This window comes from Momordica charantia (genome assembly GCF_013281855.1).
Source record: "Momordica charantia cultivar OHB3-1 chromosome 6 unlocalized genomic scaffold, Mcharantia_2.0 BLBB01000006.1, whole genome shotgun sequence".
Taxonomy (NCBI): domain Eukaryota; kingdom Viridiplantae; phylum Streptophyta; class Magnoliopsida; order Cucurbitales; family Cucurbitaceae; genus Momordica; species Momordica charantia.
This window is the reverse complement of record NW_028275164.1, coordinates 10,197,195-10,217,198: the sequence shown is the minus strand read 5'-3', so window position 1 is coordinate 10,217,198 and position 20,004 is coordinate 10,197,195. Positions and strand designations below refer to the sequence as shown.

The window sequence follows — 20,004 nt, the reverse complement described above, 5'->3', positions numbered from 1 at the left end:
GGGGAGATTTGATGACTACTTGGTCCCCCCTAAGGTACATTATAAGGCATTTTTGGTGTGGCAGGTGTAGACATGCAAAGTGGCGAGGAGTCACTCGGTGGCCTAGTGGGCCCGTGTGAACTCCGATTGGCTTGAAATTTGGCGTGCTTACATACCTTACCAATACACACCTAGTTCTAAAGCCGATCGGCCAAATTCCACCTACAACCCCAAAAACCTAATACAAACAAAGTACACTAGAAAGCTTTAAAGGCATGAAAGTAAAACGAGTGGTGATGATGGTTTGGACATGCGGCCATGGGTAACACACCCTGGACAAGCATGCCCACAACACCAGGCACCCGTTTGACTGAGAGAGAATCGGGGAAAGAAAAAGAAAATATTTAGCTCATTCATTTTTATAAAAAGTCTCTATTTTTCTATTTATCTCTTTTTGTTGCCAGATATTTATTGTTGGTGAACACACTCAAGTATTGTTCAAAGAAAAATGTGATCTATAGTAATAGGCTGAATCCATGACGGTGACAAGAGGTGGAATAGGCCAGCTAAGTGCCATGTAACTTTTTCCTTTAATCAAATGAATAGTTAACGGACCATTTTGAACCGTTGGTGAAGACAGTCAAGTATTGTTCAAAGAAAAATGTAATCTATAGTAACAGGCAGCATCCATGACGGTGACAAGAGGTGGAATAGACCAGCTAAGTGCCATGTAACTTTTTCCTTTAGTCAAATGAATAGTTAACGGACTATTTTGAACCATTTATCAGATTTGATGAAATAAATGTAAAGATCAAATAGACACTTTTATATATATATATATATATATATATATATATATATATATATATATATATACACATTTTTTCTTTTATTGGTGTACTTTATGATTTTTCTTTCATAAATCTCTTCCAACAGAATAAAACTATTGGCCACATTTAATAATCTTCTACACCACCAGTATAGCTCAACGGTAATTGACATATATCTCTAATTAAAAGGTTGTGAGTTCGATCTCCACCACTTACAAAAAATTTCTCCAATAATATTTCTTAGATCTACGTTCGGCCATTTGCTTTGAAGATGGTGGATCGATACATTGGTATTTTCATATGTCTATGTTGACATGAGGGGTGAATTGACATTTTCGTAATATCAACAAAGTATTTAAAATAAATATTAATATAATATCACATATATGAACTACCTAATCTGTCCATTTTTCTTTTTTTCAAACTCAAGATTAATTTTTGAATTTACACACGATCAATTGCCACGCCTCTTCTTCCACCATTCTTAAATATGCCTCCTAGAAATTATTGGAGGAGGCCACTATTGGGGGTAAAAGACTTGAGCCGTGTCTGTTTTGGAAGCGCAGGACCACATACGGTTGCTCCCTGCAAGCTAGTATTACCGAGCATGACACATGTCCACCCCAATAGGGAATGATGGACCACAAACAACTAGACACTATATGTAACCGTAGCAAGAGACGGACGTCATCGGTACGGCGGGCACGCCGCGCAGTTGCAGCCTGCAAGAGACAACCTCTGAGCTGCAGGAGGTGGTGCCACACCGCGGCTGTAGGGAGCATGCTCCACGATGCTCTCCAATACAATGTGTCGCGTCTCTGCCACCTTAACCGTCGTCCTTTCTGGTCGGCCGTCCGAGGCTATAAAAGGAAGGACCCTCGTCCTCATCAAGTAAGTGAAAAAACTGTCAATCACACTTAGGTGTCTTTTTCCTATTCCGATTATTAACTTGATCGTCGGAGTATTTTAGGCGGGATACCGCACCGGCGTCGAGTTCTTTGGTTTCAGGTTCCCTTGTTTTTTGGTCGGGCTATTCGTCCGAGAGACACGTGACATTTGACTAGAATTCACCGTCAACAGTCACTATAAAATAGTTAGCAGTTTTACACGATTAAATTTATTAGAAAGAGAGTTACAAAAATACTTTGAATAAGCGATTATTAGAATCAAATCTGCATCAAAGTGTTAAGAGTAACTATATTGGCTTACATTCAATTATTTTTTTCATGCTATGCGGTTAGTGTTCGATATTTTACTTTATTTTTAGTACTTATCAACATTACATGCGCGGACGTTATTGTTTTTCTTGAATGGTAAAATTTAAAAATTGTTCAATAAAAAGTAAATCTGTAGTTGAATAATTATTTTTTGAAATAAAATAATTGATGTTTTTAATTAAAAATAAATAATTATAAAGTGAAAAATAAAAATAATAAAATATATTATATGAGGGTACAAATATATAGTAAATTTCGTAAAATTATGTCATCACGTTTTATAATTTAAAATTAATTTTATAAAATTTAAAATACAAACGAATATGCATATCAAAATAGAATAACTTAATATAAAATATGCCACTAAAAATTTAAATAATTAAAGCATTTATTAGATAGCAAAAAATTAAAATTGAATATTAAATGAGATAAATAAAATAAAATAAAATTTAACAATAAAAATACACTTAGGGTCACTAAAATTTGGAGTAGTATCAATTTGGTCCTAAAGTTTCAAAAACCAATATTTATGGTCCTAAGAAAATTTGGAATATGTGTTTATTAGTTCTTGAAGTTTCAAAATAGATATTTTTTTGCTATTGAGTTTGAAAATTTTGTTTTAAATGATTTTTGAACATTTTTTGACCATGAGTTGACTTAATATGACATGACAATTGATAGGTGACTCAACTTTTCTAACTTGACATTTTTAAATGAGTTGTAAAAAAAAATTAATTTTTATATATTTTATTTTCTCACGTGGCTCTTCTTCCTCGTCTCTCTACCGTGGCCCACTGCCAGAAAATGTGAGAAGTTGTAAATTTGGAATTGGAGGAGCCTTTTCTCCCTCGTAGCTTTCTCAATAATATATATTTGTTCAATTAGAAATTCAATGAGAAAAACTTGAAATAATGAACTTGTTTTGTATTGAATATATGGAGTGCTACAACCTCTAATATATGATCCTCTGATTAATTCTCTCAGATGTGAACTTTAATTCGAGAGCTTGAGAGCTTGTTCTTGAATTAATGAGTTTGTGTCTTCAGCTTCTAGCGTATTGAAGAATCTTTAAAATCTTCAGCTGCGAAGTTTGATGCTTGGTAAAGTTTGTGGCTTGATCTTCTCTTCGGTTTGCTTGACGAAATCCGCAGCTTGATGAAGTACTTCGGCTTGTGAAGTCTTCGACTTTACGCTTGCGAAGTTCTTCGCCTTTGCAGCTTGTTGAAGTTCTTCGGCTTTGCAGCAGTTCTTCGATTTTGCAACTTGTTGAAGTTCTTTGGCGTTGTCACTTGTTGAAGTTGTTCGGCTTGTAGCTTGTGAAGTTCTTCGGATTTGCAACTTCTTGAAGTTCTTTGGCTTCTAGCTTTTGAAGTTATTCGACCTTGTAGCTTGTGAAGTTTTTTAACTTTGCAGCTTGTGAATTTTTTCGGCTTGCAACTTGTGAAGTTCTTCAACTTGTAGCTTGTGGATGATTCTGAACGCTCTATTGACTCTGAATCTCCAATTCTTCTAGATCTCTTCTAGTCCCCCGTATGAGAGGTGACCCCCTCTATTTACAGAGCTTTGGTGGGTCTTATATGAACCATGAGCTTAACGGGCCATGGGCTTGGGCCTAGTCTCTTTATGAATTTTGATCCAATTAGTTGATTACATCGGATGACCATAAGAGAGACACATGACATAATTTAATTCGTCGATTTTAAAATTAGTTTAGGACATGTGTAATTATATCATTGATCCTAAATGTAATTTTAATTTTGTGACATGACATTTAGTAAATATATTATTTTTTCTTCCAAAACCCACCCATTTCTCTGAAATTCTTCTTCCAAAATCAAGAACTAAGAAGAAATCTACCAACAGTTGCGAACGAATAATTCAATCATCATCCTTCAAATTTTACCAAGGTAAGCGAAAAATTTGCAACATTTTGTTCTTGATCTTTCTGAACTATTTAGGGATGTTTGGTTCGCTATTTTGGGATGATTTCTTAAGTATGGATTTGTTAAATAAGGGTTTGTTTGTTTGATTGGTGCAGGAAATAGGTTTATTAAGTATGAGTTTGTTAAGTTTATGTTTGATTGGTGTTAAGTCTGGGTTTGTTAAATAATACTTGTTTAATAACTATTAACGTCTTTTTCTTTTTTTGTTTATTATTGTTATTGTTATACTAATATTGTTTTTTCTCATTTATTTATGTTATTGTAAAATTAAGTTAAATAGAAAATATTCGTGCATTTGCACGAGGTATCGAACCAGTAAGTTAAAAAGAAGATATAAAATTAAAATAAATAATTATACAAAATTATAACGTCTTTTAAAAATGTGATAGCGATAACAAAAAGTAAATAAAAATAGTAAAAGTAAAATGAATAACTATACAAAATGAAAAAAAAAACATCTAGAAATAGATACACGAACAAGAAAAATTAGATTTTTCTTGGATCATTAGGAAAAATACTTATTTTTAATTAAAATTATAATTAATTAATTTCTTCATTAATTTAATATATTTAATTAAAAAAGATTAATGAATTTTATAAGAGGAATAAGACAAAATATACACCGTAGCAAATTGGGGAGGAGGGATAAAATACTCTAGCAAACCTGAGAGGTGGAATAGTATTTATTGTAGTAAACCCGATTTTATAAAGAGATAATGCTGAGCTATTTTGAAAATTTATTTTCACACATGTCCAATGTTTACAAATTTTAGTGTCTTAGATTTTTGGATTTAAAATTTTTTCCAAATGTCAAATTTGTCCTTATTTATGACATTTATATTTATTATAATTAATATTTTATTTAAATGCAAAAGATTAATATTCTAAATTTAATTTTGTAAACATTAAATTATTGTGAGTCCTAAATCAATCATTTTCATAATCTCCTAATTTACTCTTTGATATATTCTACTAAAGAATGAAATTTATTATAAAATATTCAATTTTTCTCATAATCCCCAAATTTACTCCTTAATATATTCTACCAAATAATGAAATTTATTACAAAAATATTTTTTAATTTCATTACAATTTTTTGCCAAATTTCAATAACATGATATATATATATATATGGAGATATAAACTATATCCATCTACCCTTTCATTTATATGGAAATATAAACTATATCTGGCTATAAATTTAAGCAACATACACTTAACTATGGTGATATAAACTATAGTCATTATAACATACACTTATATGAAGATATAACCTATATTTGGCTATAAAGTATATACGACTATATCCTTCTACAATTAACAAACAAAGCACATAACCTACAAACCTTCCGGTCAGCGACTAAACAATGGTCGGGATAAACGGAGGACTCGAATGGTCGACGGGCGGCCGGCGACAAAAAAGAAACCTCGGGATAAAGAGACGGAAACAATGGACGGGCGGCCAAAGACGAAAGAGAAGCTAGACGGACTGTTCCGGCGACGAAGAAGAATGGAGACGGCGGTCGGAGACGAAGGAACGGAGACGGCGGCTGGAGACGAAGGAATGGACGGAAACAGAATGACAGAGGAAGAAGAAAAGTTGGAGGAAGTAGGTTTTCGAATTTTTTCAATAATGGAGGATTTTGGAGATTTGATATTTTTAACTTTTGAAAAGTCTAAGTAGGCAAAATTTAAGGGATTTAAAATGTAACAAGTAACCAAATATTGAGATGAGATACAAAAGGATACATTAGTAAATTGGGTGATAGGTACCATCTTAAATGGGTTGTTTCATGACAAAAGTGTGAATTTTGTACAATTAAATCCGTAATTGTAGTCTCTAAATAGTCTATCAATGTACTAATCTCTATTTTATAACATAAGCTGACCCAATTGGATTTTGCCGCAATGGACTCATAATCAGATGAGTCCAAGCCCACTTAAGACCCATGAAAGACTCTATATATAAATATAGGGGTTCATTCACCATCTAATCCATCAGATCAAAATCCACCAAAATCCTGGAAAGGATCAAAATCCTTCATCCTTATCAAAATCCTCAATCCCATCAAATATGATTAAAATCTCTCTGCCCTAGGTCGATCCAGATCATCGAGCCCGAGGCTGATCCAGATCAACAAGCCGCCAAGAGGCCAATCCAGATCAACAAGCCAATAATTCAAGGGAAAGAATCGAAGGATAAATATAGAGATTGTACAAACCTCAAATATCAATACAAATTGTATTTAGTCCACGAATTATAATTTCTCCGAAAATTTCGTGTGAACAAGTAGTTTCGAGAAGGGAGGAGACGTATGGGAGAGAAAAAACTTTAATTCATGACTCTAAAAAATGGAAAGGAATCATTAATTTTCCAAGAATTTAATTTTTTTTTTGTTTGAAATGAATTTGGGAAGGTTTTGGATATGAAAGATAAATTAATGAATGTAATGGTTAGATTCAAATGTAATGCGAGAGATTTGAGGAAGTAATGAAATGTGAGAGATTTAGGACGTAATGGATTAGCATTAAATACAAAATTATAGAATACGAAAGATTTTAGTATTGGTTGTTCTAATTCAAGGATAGATTAGGTATTAAATAAAAGATGAAGGATATAATTGTTAAAAAGAAATTTCTTCCATATCTGCACCACGTGCACACGCATAATAAAAGTATTGATTTTATATATTATAAAAATAATTTATTTAACTAAGTACTTTAAATTTATAAAAATATCATTAGTTTGTCAAATAAATAAATAAATATATATATATATATTTTTTTTATAATTAATGTAATTGTAAAAATATAAGATCAAAGGTAAGTATTATTAATAAAATAAGTTAGAAATTAAAAAAATGATAAAAATGATATCCAAATATAAATATGAATCAAATCCATCATCAATATTGTATCTTATTAAATTTTAAATTAATCTATCTATTATAATTTGTTGATGTTTTACCTTTTATATTGTTCACAATTTTTAAAACTATTTTCCTGTTTATTATTAGTAAATATAGGTTTAAGTTTCTTAATTATTTTCTAAATTTTATTAACATAAAACTTTCAAATTACTGTGGAAATAAATTGAACACACAAATTTATAGTTTGAGTGAATGAAAAAAATTATAAAATTTTTGGCATTCCAAAACCTTCCTATTCTACCTATAAGTATATACAAATATTTAGATATAATTAATTTATGCATATTGAATGCGTAACTTTTTACCTTCTAACTCTTCACATTCTATTCATTTCCTTATTTTTTTAACTACACATTGCTTGTTCAATTAAAATTATAAAGATTTTTCAATCTAATTTTTTTAACGTCATATATTAAAATTTTCAACTTCGAAAAATTATTTTAACTATTTGATTTCATATTATAATTATACTTATTATTTTAAAATTCTTTAACTTCCAGTCAAATGAAATGAAAAAAAAAATTTATATTCCACCTTTTTAGATTGATTATTATTGATAGTTGATTAATTAATTAATTTACTATTTGTAATTAATTAAAAACTTGGTAAGGACACAAATTTTTTTCCAAACAAAATAAGATAAGCTTTGAATTATGATTAATAAATTATTGATTTTTCACCCATCATTTTTAATAAAAAAACACATTAATTATAAAAGAAAAGCAAAAAAACAAAAAATTCTAATATTGTAGCTTCAAACTCCTTTAAAATAAAAGTTCTCACTTCATAATTCATTGACCAATATTTTTATTATTCATTTGCATCACATGAAATCAATTGAATATCGCACAAAAAAAAATTATATATATATATACACACATTGCGTCAACAAATAAAGAAAATGATTGTAACTACATAAAAAATTGAGAATTATAACGTGAACAATTGTAGGCTTAAGTCGTTGGCTCTCCAATCGTCAAGTCACCAATTTTCTTAATAGTATGCCTCTATGAATGTCTGATAGTTCAACTCCATGATTGTACTCTAAGATCATTATTTGAGAGATGAAAACTCGTGGCTGAAACAGAAAACATCTAATCACAAAGTGAATTGAAACGACCCAGTATAGGATATAGATCCAACAACGTGCTTCCTTGCAACTTGAATATGTCACTAGCATCTTAAGACGTTTTTCAATATTGAAGAATTTTTTGAGAGCAATGAATTGAGAGCACTAAAAAGAAGAATGAAGGGAAAAGTATTTGTGACCAAAATGGTGGAACAAAGCTCAAATTTATATAATAATAGATGATGAAAAGTTACAAAACTTTAGAAATTCTATCGTGAATTGTAATTAAAAGAAAAATATTTAGCATTAAAGGGATACAATAATCCTAAAATATTTTTTTCCGAGATGGCGTCTTTTTAATATATTATAGATATATAAATATAAATATAGATATAGATAGACAGATTGATTTAGATAGATATAGATATAGATTAATAAATTAAGTTTAAAAATTTTAAAAGTTTAAATGCTATTTTCCTCTCCCAAATTTTTATTATATTTTAAAAAAAATGTCTATATTAATCTCTATAATTTTAAAAAGTGATCGATTTAGTCTTTAATTACAAAATATCAACACAAAATTTTATAAATGATTGAATCCTTTTAATACAAATTTATAAATACATCTTGTGAGTTTTGAAGTATGTTTGAAAGTAACGATAGTAATAATGATTTTAAGAAAAATTATTTAATTATAATTCATTTTAAAAAAATGATATCTTAATTTGCCAAACGTGATAAATCGAAAGGGACTGATTTTGAGAATGACGAAAGAGAGGGAAAGAAATGAGATAAAAATGGTGGTTCGATTACTCAATTTTTGTCTTTTTTTCTTTAAATCTGCTAAAAACGTAAAGGAAATCCCAGTCTATTCTTTATGGCCTGCTCCGTTGAATGAAGTGCAGGTGGTAACGTAACTCTAATGGCGACGAGCAATGCAAGAGGGAATCCTCAACTCGCAACCACTGTTAATAACAAGATCGTGTTCCGGTTCAGTCTAGAATTCATCTATAAAATCTTCATCTCCCACCATTTTTTCCTACAAATTATCGATTGAAAGTTGCAGAAGAGATCAGAAGCGAACCACTTCTCTGCAGACTTGTAAATTCTTACAGCCGAAGAGAAATAGAGGAATATGGTTCAGAGTTTGAAGGTTGCGTTACTCACTAGGCGGAGCCTTCAGAGTATTCGTCTCCTCACTCAAAGAAGAACCCATTGCTCTCTTCCCAACAACTCTTCCGATTCCAACCATGATCTCGATCATGAAGTCAGTTTTCAAATTGTAAATTTTCGTTTCTTTAGGGCCTTAGTTTGGCTAATCCGCTCACCTCTATGTATCGTAGGTGCTCGTTGAAGGCAGGGCTTGGTCCAGAACCGCCATTCTTAACAGACCTTCGGCTCTCAATGCTCTCAATACCAATATGGTGAATGTTGTTTTTTTCACAATCTGCTTGTCTTGGGCGGAAAGATATTGAAATTACTCAGTAGGTGGCATAAGAATTACTTACTCTTGAATGTACTTGTTGCTTAGGGGGCTCGACTGCTTAAATTGTACAATTCTTGGGAAGAAAACCCCGATATTGGTTTTGTAGCCTTGAAGGTATTTCCTTGTTCTTGGTGAATCCCAGCCTTTTCTCTTTTCTCTACAGCTTCTGTTGAGTTTTCTTCTAGTACTGTTTTATATGGTTATTCAGTTGGCTGTAGTTTTGCAGTTTCATTTGCAGCTCATACTATTTTATTTCATTTTTAAATTTTGGATTATCAAAGGGTAGTGGCAGGGCATTTTGTGCTGGTGGAGATATTGTTTCGCTTTATCATTTGATAAACGAAGGTAAGAATCTGATATGGTTTATTACATTAACACTTTGTTGAATATATGGATTAGGAGTGTCAAACTGTCGCGCCCAGCCAGACTAATGAATCACATGTAGAAAACAAAAGTAGAACTTCTTTGCACAAAAGTAGAGCGTTTCCATATATTATAATGAGCTTACTTAGCTACTACCAAAGTTCATGAAAATGTGAAGATGAAAGCACAAAATGTCAATATCATCCTCTTTGAAGCTCTGTACATTACATGGTCTCTTGTCTTATATCCTTTTGTACTTGACTGAGGTAGTTAACTGATAGATGTCTAGGCCTTTAATGTTTATACAAATGTTTAGAAGTAAATTAGTGAATTACAGGTGTAGAGGGTTTCATCTGGCTATAATTTGAACAGTTCAAGGGGATTTGAAGGAAATGTGTGAATGTGGCTTTGTAGTTTAATTGAATAACGTTTGATGGTTTCAATTGGATGAATCTTTTTTTTTTCTCCTTACATTGACACATGGATCAATTTATTCCACTAAATTATCCACAGGTGTTAATCTTGGTCACTTAGTCATTATTCTTACAACTTCTAAAATTTGTGGTATCTATTTTATTCTCTTGACTCTTTCCAGAAGAAAATAATACTTTTTTGGGGTTTTTTCCCTTTCACGCTCTATCAGATGCTTATGCTCTAATTTAAGAAGGTAATGGATGATATATATTATTAAGACTTAATCAATAACTTAGGTTTCTTATGTTAAATTAAAACTTAGAACTGACCTTCATATGTTTAACTCGTCTGTCACTTTTGATAAAAATTGTCATCCATGTCTTGGGTGACTTTTGCAGGGAAGATGGAGCAGTGTAAAAAGTTTTTCAGCACATTGTATACTTTTATATACATACTTGGTACATACCTGAAGCCCCATGTGAGTACTCGTAATTCTCATATCTGTATCTTGAAAAGTTGGTTCCATTTTCTTGAAATTATGGTGCTTACTCAGAGCAGAAAATTATGGTGCTTTGTTCAAATTATGGCACTTTGTTTAATACACTCATCAGTAATAAAAAAAATTCTCAAACAATCCTTGTTTGAGTTGCATCTAATATATTCCTACACGTGTGTGGGTATAGGGAATGTTTACAGTGACTTTTCATCAAGAAAAAATTAGGATGCCTATGTAAAGTTATTTACTTGGTACATTTAGGATGTCTATGGAGATAGTATAGTTTTTCCTTTTGAGTTTCTTTAATCAATTATGACTTTATGCAGGAGGTCTAGCATATGTGATGAGAGAACTAAGTGAGTATATTATGACGTGTTTTCTCTTGTGTGTCTCCATCAGTGTAACTTCTATATTTAGTGGAGATAAATTTGTTCTTTTTGCTTTTGGAGAAATCACGTCAAATGAGAAAATCCACTCCTTAATCATTAAACTAGACTCATTTCTACCGATTGTGTGTCTTCTTCCACATTCACTACATGTAAGCACTTAAATTCTCCAGCGATGCGTTGATAATCTCCATGCAGGTAGCAATTCTAAATGGCATTACCATGGGTGGTGGTGCTGGAGTTTCAATCCCTGGGACTTTTCGAGTTGCAACTGATAAAACTGTAAGTCATTGGGTACACATAATTTCCTCCCCCCCACCTCCTCTTTTGAGTTTTTTTTTTTTTTTACTCGAAGCGATTCTTCTCATTTTATTCATTATTTTCTGTCAGAGGATAAGGTAATAATATCGGTATGTAATTGAATACACTTGGCATCCGGGTTAGTTGATAATTTTGGGGAATACATCAATCACTTTCTGTTTGCCATTAATTTGAACTTTATGGGGGAAATTCCCTTGGTACCCTGTTTTTCACTATATGCATAATATGAATCTCTAATGGGCCACCAATAATAAATGTATAACAAAGGGAACATGTAAGGGGTGGTGGGGGAAGTTAGAGTGAGTGTAGATGTGAGTTAGCTTTGGTACTTGTAACTAAGTGTGATGTCATTGGGTGAGTGACATACTTCAACATCTCTCATAACGTGTTCTACGCTGTTGAAAGCTAGATCCACATGAGGTGTGTAATAGAGAGAGAATATATGGGACATAGAATCTTAGGGGGAGTATGCTTTTGGTTAAGCAAAGTCTAGTAGTCTGGAAGAGAATGGAGCTCTTTGATCTTCCTGAATTGTACCCTTTTGTTCATAAATAATATAAAGTTCTATCATCTTGATATCAGAGCTGTTGCGGATTAGGGAATGGTTACAAACAAATCATGAAAACCAGATTGAATGGAGTTGACCATAGAGAAAAAGGTTGGGCAGATTAAGGAGAGATGCAAAAGTCCATCGAGAAGAACATAGAAGTGACGGTTAAGAAGTTGGAGAGAATATGGAAACTGACAAAGATGGTTTCAGCGGTGGAAAAGGATAAGATACACGTTGGAAAGGCAGTGCAAGAAACCTTACTGGTGAGTATTACCATTGGAACAGGTGTCAACAACTGTGAGATGAGTAAGAGTAACACTTGGCACCAATTTTTGGCCAACGTTGCCTGTGCATGCCATCTGTCATTCCAGAAAGTGACTTGGTTTTTCTCTCCCACTCGGCAAATGGCAACATCCCGAATAAGGCTGGTTTGTTGTTGGATTGCATTCCATGGCCCTTTGAAGTTGGGGTAGCAGACGGTAGGCCAAGTGTGTTGAGAGGACCTAGTGTATTTGGCAGAGATAAATCTTCTCCAAAGCTGATTGCGTTGGGTTATGTAGCGACAAACCCATTTGGAGAGAAGAGCACAGTTTCTGTGCTTTATGTTCCCAATGCCAGGCCGCCCTCAATGATAGGGAGCTGTGTGCGGTTCCAGTTGATGAGGTGTGGTTTCCCATTGGTGCTAGGCCCTTCCCACAAAAAATCTCTAAATACCTTGTCCATCCTCTCTGATGCTTTGCCCGAGATTCTGAAAAGAGAGAGGTAGTAAATGGGTAGGTTGGTGAGGACGGATTGGAGGATGGTATGTCTCCCCCCTTTAGAGATAAAGATGTTGCTCCACTTGCAAAGATGGTTTTGAAGTTTTTCCATGATAGGAAGCCAAAAAGCTTCTTTTTTGGGATTGCCATTGAGTGGTAGTCCCAAATAAGTACTTGGCCATGACCCGGATGAGCAGCCCCATACCTTGGCCATTCAGTTTGTGGTCTGGGGACAGATAGAGATACCAAAAATACTGGATTTGTTGTAGCTGATGTTGAGGCCTAAGGCAATTTCAAAGTATTTATGAACTTGTGGAGATTTTTGATGTTAGAGGGATCCTTGTTGGTGAAGAGTAAAGTGTCATCTGCAAAAATGAGATGGTTAATTTTAACCAAGCCACATCTAGATACGTAACAAGTGAGTTGGCCTTGTCGTTCCCCATGTAGAAGAAGCCGGTTAAGGACATCGGTGATCATGATGAAGAGAAAAGGGGATAGAATTCCCTAGTGGCTGTGAACTTTCCCCTCGGTTTTCCATTTATAATAATGGAAAAGCTTGTCGTGGAGATGCAAGCCCTAATCCATTGTCTCCATTTCACCCCGAAACCTTTGTGATGTATTACCATATAAAGAAAATCCCAATCCACCGTGTCAAAAGCCTTCTCAAGATCAAGCTAGAACATTACACCTTCCATATTCCTAGCTTTCCACTCGTCAATAATCTCATTAGCAATAAGGGTGGAATCCAGAATTTGTCTTCCTTCTACAAAAGCAGATTGATAATTAGTAATGGTGTAGGGCAGTACCTTTTTGAGGCGTTCTGGGAGGACACGAGCAAGGATTTTGTAGGCACAGGGCAAGGATTTCGTTCATCTCTTACAGTGGGCCATTGTGGCATAATGAAGTCTTATAAGTGTTTGACAAGAGAAGTGTATTGGATGTGGGTAAAACTTGAAAGAAAGAGTGCATCTGATAGTAAGTGATGTGGCATTTGCCAACAGGCTAAATTAGTTACGGTACCAGCTGGCTTACTACAGCCCTTGCCTATTCTAATCCATATACAGGATGACATTTCCATGGATCTTGTGGTAGGATTGCCAATTCTCTACTCTCGTGCTGGTTTACCCTTTATCTAAAGGTGCTATGCCCCTCAAACATCCCTTCATAGCTCGTGTCATAGCTTACATTTTTCTTCATATTTTTTTTTGTGGGTTGCCCTGGAGCATTGTTTCTGATCGAGACCCAATCTTCACTAGTTTATTCTAGGAAGAATTATTCAAATGTCCGGACACTCAATTAAAAAGAAGTGCTGCCTAACATCCACAGATGGATGCATGGATGGGAAAACAGAGGTAGTAAACTGAGGGTTGGAAACATTTTTGAGATGCTTCGCAATGCATAGGCCTCAAAAGTGGGTGAAATGGCTTCCTTCATTCAAAGCTGTTTACGGAAGGTCACCTCTTACATTCTTTCTTATTCTTGGGATATCTCACATGTTTCAGAAGTTGACCACAATGGTTGTGTGCTCTCCTCAACCATTGTGTTGATCTAGCTTCCCTGCAGTAACCTGATTGAGAAGATTCCTAAATGGTGATGTTGCTGTTGCACAGTCAGGATGATGTCAATCATTTTGTTCCATGGTAAGCTGATAAGGTTCCTTCTGGGCTGGTAACTTCAAAAATACTTCTTCAGCACGGGTCTGGTTAATCTAGTTGGCATTGTCATTGCCTCTCATACCAACTAAATGTTGAAGACACGACAAAGATTTTGCTATGAATCTCTCTTCATAAGCAATTTATTAAACATTCTTATGCACCGATAATCAGTACAGCCAACCACTAAGCAAACCCTTATAAGGCAAAACTGGACTTCTTGTTTCTTTAGGACAACATAATAAAAGCCGAAAAGAAAAAAAGACATAAAACTACAACTAAGGAGGGTCTTATAAAGCCTACATAGCATAGTAACCAGAAAAGTATACAAAATATAAAATATCAGAGTTGATGTGTGGCACAAGAAGTTAAGTAATGTGCTTGATGACATGCCTGAGTTGAATCTTCACACTCATTTCTTTTTACAAATCTGAATGGTTGGAAGATAGAAATGTACGTAACCTTAATGCATGTTTTATGTTTTCCTTAGTTGTTTAATGTGTTGTATCTCAACTCCACTCTGTTGTAATGCTTTTATGTATATTTTGCAATCTAGATCCAATTATTAAATGTATGAATGTTGCTATTATCTGAGGCTAGGTTCCTTTTAGGATAGAAATCCATCTGCCTCTGTATAGTCTCAATCTTTCTGTTACATATTGCTGATATTTGATACTGAAGCTAACACACACAATTGATATTGATACAATGTTTCCTCATCGTGCAAACCAGCATTGGATGATTTCATTTGAAAAGCTTTCTGTTTTGGTTGACAAGTACGTTTGTGCAACCAATGTCAGGTTTTTGCTACCCCTGAAACGCTAATTGGTTTCCACCCTGATGCTGGTGCATCCTTCCACCTCTCACATCTGCCTGGTCGCTTGGGTAAATTCAATACTTTCCATCATATTCTATCTGTTTCCAGGACTAGAATATCTTACATGATGGAAGCAAATTAATTTGTCACATACTTATAGAATTTTTACGTGCATGTGGCTGTTTTTAGATCAAGAGATGAAGCTATTATGCTTCCTTGTGATGGACTTGGAAGAGTAGACATTTTATCTCTCTGACTACGACTTTCTGTCAAAATCAGAATTGCATCGTAGAATAGTGATACATATTAGAAGTGTGGGAAGAGGGAGAGGGAGAGTATTTTTTTAAAATTATAAAATTTTGCCACATCATCACAAAAAACCATTTAAAAAGGCCATGTCATTGGGCCTTGAGGTGTGCACAAGCTTTAAAAGAAACGCCATGTTATTCTGTTAAAAAGGTTAACGGAAAATTGACAGCAGGGACCAAGGGATAAAAGTATACGGTTTCGAAACCTAAGGACTAAATGAAACTCAAAACTTAAGGATCAAAACAATATTTTTCAAAAATGAAAAAAAAAGAAAAGAAAACAAAAAAGAATATATCTTAGGAAAGTGGTCCGGAAATTATTGGTTCTAGTCAAGACTCCATATTTCGATTTGTAAAGATAAATTGAAGGATCCTTCTAGTATTTAAACTGAAGGATTCTACAGTTCTGTATACCTTATCAACCAGATGTTGTCTGATAGAGCTCTCAGCTGAAATATGCCCCAATAAGTATTACTTGACGAAGGCAATTACAAGCTATCAGACAATTGGAAAGGATTGATTATTTCCCTTTGCATGGAGCCAATCACTTCAAGCTTTTTACTCCTCCAGGTCACTAGATTACTCCAAATTAAGGGGTAATAGTTAGTGGTTTATTTTCTATCAGTTTTTTAACCTTCCCAATCTGCACCGAAGTATATTTCTTTTTTATTTTTTTTTCTCTTAAAATATACTTTTTTCCTATAGCAATTGGACCTTTTTAAAAAGTTTTCACTCAATCTAAATGAATGGAAAACTCGACATCAAACAGAGCTTCAAAATGAAGGTTCGGTTTATTAAGAGTGTTCTAACGGTACAATGTTTTGGATAAACTCACTCGCATCATAGCTAATTTGCTAAGATTAAGCTACTGGCCAGACCTGCTTTGTGTCTGGAGTTGCAGTTGCCCGTTCCTGTGCTTTGTCGATTTAATTTGCAACAACACTGGTGAAAAATCTACGGGCAATCATTGAAGTTTTAGATATTTGAGGGGATGAGCTGATTGGTACCTGATAATAGATTATTGCTTTGTCAGCATAGCAAAATAAATTTAAAGTTAGATCCAGAGTTAAATTGAGAAATAAATGAATGTGACAATTTCGTTTGGTTTTTTGGTTATGTTGAGCACAAACTTATTTGCAGGAGAGTACTTGGCTCTAACAGGAGAAAAGCTCAAAGGAGAAGAGATGGTTGCTTGTGGGGTTGCGACGCACTACTCTCATAGTTCAGTTAGTTCTTCAATCTTTTGGTGTTCAAGTTTTACAGTTTGGCTCTATTAAATTTTGGCATCATTTAATTTGTTACCTTTTATTCTCAGAGGCTTCCATTAATTGAAGAGAATCTAGGGAATTTGGTTACTGATGACGCTTCTGTTGTTGAAACTTCACTAGAAAAATATGGTGATCTTGTTTATCCAGATCAAACTAGTTTACTTCACAGGTGTGCAACATTGATCGTCTTCTACTTGGTTTTTCTTTGTAAAACCTTTAAAAAATGCCCTACCACCATGACATAGACATGGAACACGAGACAAAAACACACCACTTTTGCTAGAATATTAAAATGTAGAATCATCATCATTAAAACATATATTTTAAACATATTTCTATATCTTAACACATTTGAAGGATTTTGATGCATTATGAGATTTTTATCTTTTCTCTTCCTACAAGCAATTGCGGTTTGAGCCTCTATTATTGTTTACCTTGCTATTTAAATTTCTTAGAAGCCTGTGATAGGATTTCCTATCAAGAACAAACGGTAGAAATCACAACACAAATCAATAAGGGAGGACCAATTCAAGAGGGTCATCTAACTCCTCCACACTTCTGTTAAGAAAAAAGTAAAAACACAAAATACAGTAGATATCCCAAGTTAGTACAAAAGCAACATCATATAAAGGAAACACGAACAAAAGCCACATAACTACACCCAAGGGAGTTACAAAGAAACAGCAATATTCACAAAGAAACTAATTAAAACAGTTGATTCTAAACGCGGCTGTCATCCACTTCTCGCGTTTTGCCCTTCCATAAGTAAACCTTCTGTATTGGAGCCTTGGAGGTCTAACACCGTTTGTCTGTTGCTTGGACAGTAGCTATCTTTCTTCTGTCCCACCCCTCGGTTGATTTTCTAATAATATGGCCTTTAAGGGTAAAATTAAAATAAACAATTTTGGAGACTTCAAGTTTCTTTTGACAACTTTAGGGAGTGTCCAAGCGTGTTATGGCTGGGCATGTTCAACAATGGTAGTCTACTTAGAACAGTATTCCTACTTACTAAGAAAAGACATGCTTTTACCTTATACGTCTGTTTATTTATACTTTTTTGTAGGATTGAAACACTTGATAGATGTTTCGGCCATGACACTGTTGAAGAAATCATTGATTCGTTGGTTAGTGCATATTCCTAGATGTCTGTTCTATATTTGATTATCTTTTGTTCGATGCAATATAAAGACTTCACGAGGTGGTATTTGAACTTTTGCTAGGATATCTATATAGATTTTTTCCTACGAATTTCCTTGCAGAAAAAAGATTGTTAATTCTTTTAATTTTAAAATCACCATACTTTCAGGAAACCGAGGCTGCTGGAACAAATGATTCATGGTGCACCTCCACTCTAAAACGACTGAAAGAAGCATCACCGTTGAGCTTGAAGGTCTCTTTGAAATCTGTATGTCGTTTCTCACTCTCTTATTTCCTTCTCTAGTCTTGTTTTATTTACCATCATGACTTCTGGAAACTGGAATACTCTCCCATAATAACTGGTTCCATCTCATTTTTGTCTTCCTCCCCACCCCTCAACATAGAAAAATCTTATAATTTCTTCTATTTCTGTTTCCAACTTGACTTACCATTATTATTGAACTAGTTCAGATACGAGAAGGAAGATACCAAACCCTCGATCAGTGCTTGATTCGTGAATACCGAATGTCCTTACAAGGGATATCCAGGCAGATCTCGGGTGACTTTTGTGAGGTACAAACCAGATCACTATAAGACCTCTTATGTAAGCTGCAAACTTTTCTGATCAATTTGTTATTCTTTCATCTTGCAAAATAATGTGCTCATCAGGGCGTTCGCGCACGGGTGGTGGACAAGGATTTATTACCAAAGGTAAGAAGATAAAATCACACCAAAGTTTCTCATGTATGAAACAAACTTTAGAATCTAAATTTGAAATAGAGGTAAGAATGAATAATTATAACTCGACCAAAAATGTTTACATGACATGTTCATTAGATATATTTTCGTTGACAAGAACTAGATCGACCAATGGGTATAAACCTTTCGTTAAGGTGCTTAACAATAGGGGACTAAACAGAAACATAATTCGAAATTTAGATATATAGTTCAGATTTCTCAGAGACTAAATAGACACAATACTCGAAAAGTACGGAAACTAAATTTATGTTTAACCTATTTTTAGTAATAAAAAATTGTGGAAACATTTGAGTTTGGTTTATTATGATGTCAGTGGAATCCTCCTACCTTAGAGCAAGTATCTGAAGATATGGTGAACCAGTATTTCTCTCCACTTAGTGAAAAAGAGCCTGATCTTGAGCTACCCACCAAACTACGTGAAGCATTCCCTTGATTTTACCACTCAAATTTATACATTTTGGCGTTCAAAAATTTCGTACCTATTTATATGCTCAAATTATTCAACTGAAGATTGCCTGAAATAGTTACAGGGTTCCCAAAATTGCTTGGCCAATCCTTCAGGAGAATCTCCTCCATTCAAAGAATCTGTATACAGATTCTGATCTTTAGGTTGGTAACTGCACATTTTAGCCTGCTTAATTGCCAAAATGCAGTGTTTATGCTTTCTTTTATGCAAAAAAAACAGAGATGAGAATGCTGTAATTTCATCACATCAACTGTCATTATCTGCTTGATGAGTGAAACTTTATGTTTCAATTATATTGATGAACATTCGTTCTCATTAAATAAATAAGTAGGTTTTCTTCTTCTTATGTTCTCATAGCCATGTATATATAAATATTTGTGAGTATTAGGGCCAAGATTGCACGCACGTTGACCTTATCTTATAGAACAACTGTCTGGCCCCTACAGTATGTGGTTGCTTCGGAGATTTGTTGGATTTTAAATCTTATGTTGGTGGCTATTATGGTTTGAATCGATTGTCCGTGAGTTCCTTTACTTTTTTACTTTTTCACTAACTTAACGAACCAATTGGTTACTTCAAGTGTAACTTGATGAATGTCTCATGCCTCCTTGCTTGTTTCTTAATTCGATGTGTGTCTAAAATCTCGAGGTGTGACATTTATTTCTTCATATTAATTTTGATCTTGCTATTTATTGTTATGTGATGTACATCTTAATGACATCAAAGTTGTATCTCTAATATGATAAAACTATTTTCTACAAGTAAACTAAAAACAATCTAATGATATGAAATCATATTAAACAAGGAAAATTGACTTTTCTTCAATTAAACTAATGAATGTTGAAAGCTAATCGG

The 20,004-nt window shown here is 33.8% G+C and overlaps 1 protein-coding gene across 2 annotated transcripts; it reads left to right on the top strand.

The window, feature by feature from the left end:
• Positions 1 to 8,779: 8,779 nt before the first annotated feature.
• On the top strand, positions 8,780 to 19,495 carry LOC111020788 (ATP-dependent caseinolytic (Clp) protease/crotonase family protein). 2 transcript variants are annotated; one of them, XR_002602749.2, is made up of 14 exons: positions 8,780 to 9,235; positions 9,312 to 9,392; positions 9,500 to 9,568; positions 9,736 to 9,799; positions 10,630 to 10,709; positions 11,312 to 11,395; positions 15,195 to 15,279; positions 16,660 to 16,745; positions 16,835 to 16,956; positions 17,851 to 17,911; positions 18,094 to 18,192; positions 18,391 to 18,497; positions 18,594 to 18,635; positions 18,997 to 19,093. XR_002602749.2 is itself a non-coding variant. In XM_022297560.2 (14 exons), the coding sequence occupies exons 1-14, from the start codon at positions 9,104 to 9,106 to the stop codon at positions 19,114 to 19,116; spliced, it is 1,227 nt and encodes a 408-aa protein (XP_022153252.1). In that variant the 5' UTR covers positions 8,789 to 9,103; the 3' UTR covers positions 19,117 to 19,495. The 2 variants fall into 2 exon arrangements, 1 of the variants encoding a protein (XP_022153252.1); XM_022297560.2 differs by having other exon boundaries at positions 8,789 to 9,235; positions 18,396 to 18,497; positions 18,997 to 19,495.
• The last annotated feature ends 509 nt before the right edge of the window (positions 19,496 to 20,004 follow it).

Excerpts from the sequence above, each read along its gene's own strand:
- LOC111020788 (XM_022297560.2), top strand. The coding sequence starts at position 9,104 with ATGGTTCAGAGTTTGAAGGTTGCGTTACTCACTAGGCGGAGCCTTCAG. Across the intron at positions 15,280-16,659 it reads ACATCTGCCTGGTCGCTTGG|GAGAGTACTTGGCTCTAACA; the intron begins GTAAATTCAATA and ends ACTTATTTGCAG. Across the intron at positions 16,746-16,834 it reads CGCACTACTCTCATAGTTCA|AGGCTTCCATTAATTGAAGA; the intron begins GTTAGTTCTTCA and ends TTTTATTCTCAG.